The sequence below is a fragment of the Capra hircus genome, chromosome 23 (assembly GCF_001704415.2).
Source record: "Capra hircus breed San Clemente chromosome 23, ASM170441v1, whole genome shotgun sequence".
Taxonomy (NCBI): domain Eukaryota; kingdom Metazoa; phylum Chordata; class Mammalia; order Artiodactyla; family Bovidae; genus Capra; species Capra hircus.
Window position 1 is genome coordinate 30982476 of NC_030830.1, and position 7456 is coordinate 30989931.

General features: G+C 44.9%; 1 protein-coding gene across 1 annotated transcript in view; it reads right to left on the reverse strand.

Annotated features, from left to right (window-relative positions):
- The window catches only part of CDC5L (cell division cycle 5 like), a 45042-nt gene extending 41603 nt beyond the window's left edge, over nucleotides 1-3439 (reverse strand). Inside the window, exons 1-2 of the mRNA XM_005696360.3 lie at nucleotides 3266-3439; nucleotides 846-949 (exon numbers count right to left, since the gene is read on the reverse strand). Of these exons, the coding sequence (XP_005696417.1) occupies nucleotides 846-949; nucleotides 3266-3310 (149 nt within the window). The 5' untranslated portion in view covers nucleotides 3311-3439. The remainder of the gene's footprint in view (nucleotides 1-845; nucleotides 950-3265) is intronic.

The following is a 7456-nucleotide window of genomic DNA, read 5'->3' on the forward strand; positions in this document are numbered from 1 at the left end:
CCCAACTTTTCCATCCAGTCTACTTAGCTGGAGAAGCGTACAAACAATATATAAGCCTTACCAAACATGGGGGTAGGAGCTTAGCTCCACTTAAGAGAAGCAGAAATCAGAACCACTTACACAGGCTGAGGACCATCTTCCTCATTGTGGGCCAATCTCTACGTTCTGATCCTTTCCCCTACGCAGGTGCCCAGGAAATTAGGTCACCTTATACAATCCAAAATATGATCCTAGTACCACATGGGTCAGCGCTAGGGCCAGATCACTCATGCCAAAAACACATGTAAAGAACTTAATGTGTCCACTGCCCTTTAACCACAGATGTAATGTTGGGGTATATTATATTCTGAGAAACCAAATATGTAATGTTTCAACCATTAATGAGGAAACTCAACTACTGAAAGCTAGCCTAGAAAAATAACCAACACTTCTTGTTTATTTCTTTGGGAAAGTAAGTTCTAAGACAATAAACTTACAAACTTTTGGAATACAATCCTTTTATAAGCTGGGGTCCATCTGTACCCAAAATTAGTTTTATTTCATGTTTCACAAAGCATTCTCAAACAACATTAACTAATTTGAGCCTCACATCTCCATGAGTTAGGGCCAAGAGTCATACCACTGGAAGACAATAATGGCAGGAGAGAGGGGACAAAAAGTGGCTTGCCTAAGACCACGTAGGAAGCAAAAGACAGCTAATTCTTACACTGAAATTCCCAACTCCCACTCCCTACTTTCTGTTACATCACAGTGCCTGCTTTTCTTTGGTAAGGTTCAAAGAAATGACATTTTCCTCATCATAATGAAGGTCATTTTGTGTTTTCCACTCATTAGCTGATACATACCATCTGGCTTTGCACTGCTTTGCTGACTTTCTATGCAGCAGTGAGGCAATCCTAGACCACTGGTTTTTCCCATATTTCATCACCGCTGCTTTCAGAATTTCATCCTAAATTTTTTTCAAAGGAAAAACAATGTATTCATTCACTAAACTCCAAGTGAGAAAAGACAAGATTTAAATTAACTCTAACTGGGTTATACTAGGGAGAAAGAGATATAAACATGCACGTATATCCTAAATTTAAAACAAAAGTATAAAACTTCATTACAATAATAAAAATTTTAAAAAAACAGCAACCCAGAATCAACAAAATGAAAGAAATTAAGAACTCCCTTAGAAGGATATCCTACCCTCCCTTACACACAACCCCTCCCACAATCCCGTCCAAAAATTGGGAGTGGGTACAGCCCAATGTGAGAAATCCTACTTGACAGAGATTTTAAAAAGAATTCTCCAATGTGTGTTTGTTAGTCTCTTAAAAAGATTATGGCTCACTGATTTACTGATTCACAAAAAATACTGCCCAAACACCAGCCTTTTATCAGGTCTTGTATATCAATACTTGAGAAAACAAGATAAAACAGGACACATCCAGCCCTCAAAAAGTCAAGATTCAAGTGAATCCAATTTCCAATTGAGGCTTCCCAGTTTATGAACAGCATTTTCTCTCCAGTCCCACAGCCCCCACTCTGACCTAAGAATCCATATCTCAGGTCTAACCTAAGAATTAAGTACATCTCCCCTAAGTCACCAATCAACTCTGTCTCTAATTTCCCCCCAGTCTCTAGATACTATTTCACCAAGGCACCCATTCCAATAAGGAATTCACCAATCCCAAGGGAGCCTGTCAGGCTAAACCAAAGACACCAGGGATATCAGAGCCATAGATGAATGCACTCAGGGCATTTTACTTTTAGGCTTTTTTCCCCACAATGAACTTGAGCTGTATGCCTCATGTTAGCCACTCCTCGCCACTGCACACCCCTAACATCTGAGACTCAAGGACTGCAGGGCTTTGGCCACAGCATCAGAATCCTGCTGTTACTTGATTTGGTACATCTGTCTCTCCCTCAGAAGTCATCTCTTCTCCAACTGAAAGAGCCTGATCCCCTCTGTGCAAGCTGAGAGGCAAGGTTCTCACTGACTTAATTTGTAACTTTGTTGCAGTACTGCTATACTTAATCACATCTTCAACTAAGTATATACTACAGTTACCCACCCTACTAGATCCATTCAGCAAAATTTCCCAAGCAAACTTTGTTTGGCACTGTCCGGAGTTCTAAAAGATAGCAAGATCTGATCCTGCCCACTTGCAGTGCTGTCTACTGGGGAAAAGAAACAGCAGCTAGTACTTTCTGAAAGATTACTATGTGCCAGACTCTGTTCTAAATATTCCAAATGTAGTGACTCATTTAATTCCGAGAGATAAGTATATTATTATCATCCCCATTAGAAACCTGAGTCTCTGAGAGGTTAATAATCCCAGCATCACACAGGATGTGATGCTTGCAAAAAAAAAAAAAGCAAACCATAACAAATGGATGAAAGAGGTGTCCAGGGACCACTGCAGGTGCAACTACTTTTTACCGGATGACCAGGCAAATTGGTCTTCTGGACCAATTTCAGAAGAGTTTCTGAACTGTTTTTGAAGGAAGGTCAGAAAGATGCCAAGCAGTAGGAGGATATTTCAAGAAGGTGCAAGATGTAAAAAGACAGAGTGTTCTGGGGAAACTGACAAGTTCAGGGCACTATAAATAGAAACTGCACTAAAACCTTGTTTCTATTTTACTCTTCTACTGTTCTTTGGTTCATCAATGGCACGATCCACTACATTTCTGGAAGCAAAGAGACTATGGTAGGCCTATCTGGCTTCTACCCAAGATGAAGCGGAAGAGACAGGCCTTGGGTGACGGGAGGGCGGACAAGTTACGCCGTGGTAACATGACCGCGGGGACGCGGACACAACCGGGTACTTAGGTCCTGGCACTCAAACTGCTTCCCCTCAGCAAGGAACTCAAGGAAAGAACAAAGTTGTGGCCACAGCACCTCTTCATTTTTGAACAGTAGAGAGTCGCGGAGCCTGGGATGAGGAACGGTGGGGTGCGGGGGGCGGGGCTTAGAAGACCGACTATCGCAATTGTCCTGTGTCCCCCTCCTACTGTGAGTTCCACCACGGCGGAGGACGCGTCAGCTCAACAAATGTTCACTGAGGGCCTAACGAGTGCCCAGCAGGTAATCAAGCGGTTAAATCACGGTCCCTGTCCTTGAGATGCTCAGATAACTGAGGTCCAGGCACAGGGTAAAGGCCCCGCACCACCCCCCACGCAGACCCCGAAGGCATCCTCTCCGCCTCCCGGACCTCTGCGCGCGTGCGCACCCGCAGCCGGAGGGGCGGAGGGCAGACGGCGGGAAAAGGGGACTTACCTCGGTATTCCTCCACACGCCCCCCTTAATCATAATTCGAGGCATCTTGGCGGCGGGGTGTCTCGGCAAGCGGCCGAGCGGAGCTTCCGAGAAGTAGTAACGGCGCGGCGGCCACGGGACCCAAAGCCGCCACTTCCTCCAAGCGCGACCTTCTGCTTTGAAGAGCTCTGCGCAAGCGCGGGGGCGGGGTGGGGAAAGAACAGGAGTAGCAAGTCTCGCGAGAACTGGAGTGACTGGAAGGAAATAAGTGCCTCGATGGTAAAACTCTACTCTAGGGAGACTGACAGAAAATCATCAAACCACTCTAGCCAAGGTACTCGAAGCCGCGCGCATGCCCAAAATAGGTTGGAAGAAACCGCGGCTTTCGCGAGATGTCGGCGGAGGCTCCTGGCTGGGAATGTAGTCCTGGGATTGGTCGTGACGTCACGTTGTGGCAAAGAATAGGAACGTCGCTTCTGTAGGGTTTAAGCTCGGCTGGTCTAAAAATAGCATTGATAATTTATTAACTTAGCACTTTATTAAGCATTTAACGAACAGGAATTTGTTCAGAAAATATTCAGGGAAAGGCAATAGCTTATTTAAGCCTAAATTTCCTAACCTGCAAAATAGAGATAATAATAGTACCAACTTCATACGGTTGTCCTAAGGATTGAATAGGGGTTTCCCTGGAGGCTCAGGTGGTAAAAGAATCTGCCTGCAATTCGGGAGACCCGGCTTCGATCTCTGAGTGGAAAAGATCCTCTGGAGAAGGAAATGGCCACCCACTCCAGTATTCTTGCCTGGAGAATTCCGTAGACAGAGGAGCCTGGCGGGGTATAGTCCATGGGGTCTCAGAGTGGCAGACGACTGAGCAATTGCTGCTGCTACTGCTAAGTCGCTTCAGTCGTGTCCGACTCTGTGCGACCCCATAGACGGCAGCCTGCCAGGCTCCCCCGTCACTGGGATTCTCCAGGCAAGAATACTGGAGTGAGTTGCCATTTCCTTCTCCAGTGCATGAAGGTGAAAAGTGAAAATGAAGTTGCTCAGTCGTGTACGACTCTTAGCGACCCCATGGACTGCAGCCCACCAGGCTCCTCCATCCATGGGATTTTCCAGGCAAGAGTACTGGAGTGGGGTACCATTGCCTTCTCCGGACTGAGCAACTAACAAGGGTTAAATGAGATCGTAAATCCATCGTAGTATCTGATACCTAAGAAGTGCTCACAAAAATGGCAACTGTTACTACGAGAAGCGCAAGCTCAAGTGATCAGAGATTGTCCCAGAAACAGTCATGTCAGAGTTTTCCATTTATTGCACTTCAGTCTACATGGCTTAATATTAATAGCAGAGAGCTACTGTTGATAGGTGCTAGTATTAGGCAAACTTGATGGGGGTTGAAATCTTGGCTCCCTCATCAGCTTGAGTAATAATCATACTGAATCTCAGTATCCTGATTTGAAAAGTGAAGTTAACAATTTATACCTCATAAATCTGAAGGGCAAATTAGTTGAGGCCAAAAACCCACTGAGATAGGGATTGCCAAACTGGGATTCCAACTCACTTGGTTTCCTTCTCCATTCAAAAACATCTCTTTGGAGCTAGTCCTGGAAGGGACGAAAATATTCAGGGGACTGGGATACACCTTAAGTATTTAACGAGTTTCTCTTTATATTTCTTCATTTTTCCCTTTGCCTCTTCTGAAAAAGCTATAGAACTTTCTGATTATATGTATATTTTTTGCCATGAAATGGGAAATTGTATTAATAAAATCACTACTTTGTTAAGAGGACACAGTGTCAGATTATGAAGAACACACAGACTTTGCTGTTTGTGGTGTAAGATGTCAGTCCACTCCTGTCTCTGCTGTCAGCTGGCTGTGTGACTGGTGACAAACCATTTTCTGTCTCTGGACCTCTGTTTGCAGGGCTCTTCTGTAGGATTCATGACCATTACTTCCTGCCCACCCCAGCCCCAATATCCACTCAGTTGCAGTGGTTACAGTTTGTCTCTCTCTCACACAGACACACTGGCCGATTGGTTTGATCAAAGCTGAGCCAGTTAAATCTCCTCCCCAAGGAATTTCAACACTGGAACCTAGAAGAGCCAGGTCGCTGCTGGCCGATGAACCTCTAACACGACACCCTGGAGTTGTCTGCCACCATGTTTTGTACAATGTAGACTGACAAGGGGGGAAAGTGGATCCCAGGTGTATTGAGAGAAGCAGAGAGGAGAGTATAGAAAGACAGAGGTCAGTCTTGGCTGGGCCACTGTTCCTGGATGCAACCTGTTCCTTAGTCCACGGTACATCCCTGTTCTTGAGTTCTAACCCTTTTGGCTTTAGCCAGTTATAGTTGGGTTTCTGTTATTTATAAGCCAGATTCCTAGCATATCCAGAGTTGAACCTATCCTCTCTCAAAAGCCGTTTCAGATCTAACATCCCAAGAACCTTCTTCCTTTCCACTCAGGGCCACCTTTACCCTCTATGTCAGCTTTTTACCAACTAGAAGAAGGTGCCCCTTCCTGCAGGCACTTTAATTGACACCTGGTGGAAAACTGTCAACAAACTACTGAAAAAAAAAAAAAAACTACTGATGTTTGGAGAACAGGACACTTACTATAAGAAAATTAGATCGCCCATGTCTGTGACACAAATTGCACCCCCTTAGGGACATGTGTTGTACAACCTGCCCACCAGGACAGTGAAGCCCTATTAAAAGTTCCCCAACACACCCTTGAATGCATGTATGTCCCAGTGAAATTCTAATACCCTTTTTTTTACCATCAAGAAACTGTGCAAGAAAGGGCTAAAATTAGGGTCAAAAGCCTGTGACAACACGAAGGCATGTCAAGAGGCTAGGGGTAGCCATCCTCATCATCTTCATCATCTCCCCAAATAAAGATATGGAATTTAAGTAGAAATACTCTGATGCTTTGCAAATATAATTTCAAGACAGGTCCTCCAGCCCTGCCCTCCATCTACCAGATTGCCACCCATAAGCTCCTCCCTGGGTGTCTACTTACTACAAAATGGAATTCCATGCACCCTAAATGCTAGTAATCCATACCATAATGTTAACCATGGTTAATCATCTAAACTGGCTTGAGTTTCACCTACCAATACTCCCTTGTGGTGTATCAGTTGTAGCTTGTAATTTTTTTCTCAGACACTCATGATTGTTATTTATGGGGTGCCCTGGGGTGGGGAAGTATTCCCAAAGAGAATACTCTCATTCTCAGCCCCCAGAGGTTCACGAGTCTTTTCGAGCTTATTTCCCAGTTTGGGATCAATATTCCAATCAGATAATTTACATCTAACCCTGCATCCACAAGGCATAGGCTTCAGATTTACCTTTCTAACAGGAGACTGGGTTTTTTTTCCACATTCATATACCAGATCCCAAACTCATATGCCCAATTACATCCTGAACAGTTCCACTTGAGCGTGTCACAGGTTTCTCAAATTCAACTTCCAAAAACTGAGCTCCTGTGAAAGCCCTGGTGGTCCAGTGGTTAGGACTCCACGCTTTCACTGCCGAGGGCCTGGGTTCAATCCAGGAACTGAGATCCCACAAGCTGCATGGTGGAGCCAAAAAAAAAAAAATTGAGCTCCCTCTAGAAAACCTATACTTTCCCAGTATTCCTTATTTCAGGGGATAGCACAGGGCTGGCATGTATGGTTGTGTTAGTGGTTCATTGCATAAGGGACAAATAGAGGCTAAAATCTAATCTGCACAATGCTCACCAAGTAATGCATCCATGGGACCATGTCCGTCAAGAGAGCATCTCTCTCTAGGTGAGTGAAGACACTCTATGGTCAGAACACCACATGTTGCCCTGGCAACAGCACCACCATCTACCTGTTGCCACTTTCCTTTCCGTCATACTTTCCTCCCACTCGTATCCAAGTCATCCCAGAGTCTTGCCATTTTCATCTCCTCGGCAGCCCTCCAGTTCCTCTCCTATGTGCCACCTCTGCTCTTTGTTTCCAGATAGAGCAAATAAAAATACAGAGTTCCCAGTTAAATTTGAATTTCGAATAGACAGTAAGCAGTTTTTAGTATAATTATGCCCCATGCCTTCCATCTGTCCTCTCTTTCCAAGAGAACCTTAGCTTTTTCCTCCAGCCCACGCTCCTCTCAGCCAATAGAACATATTTCTAGCCAGATGGTCACACCCATGCTCACACCGTCACCACTAGAAGCTGCCCCCACA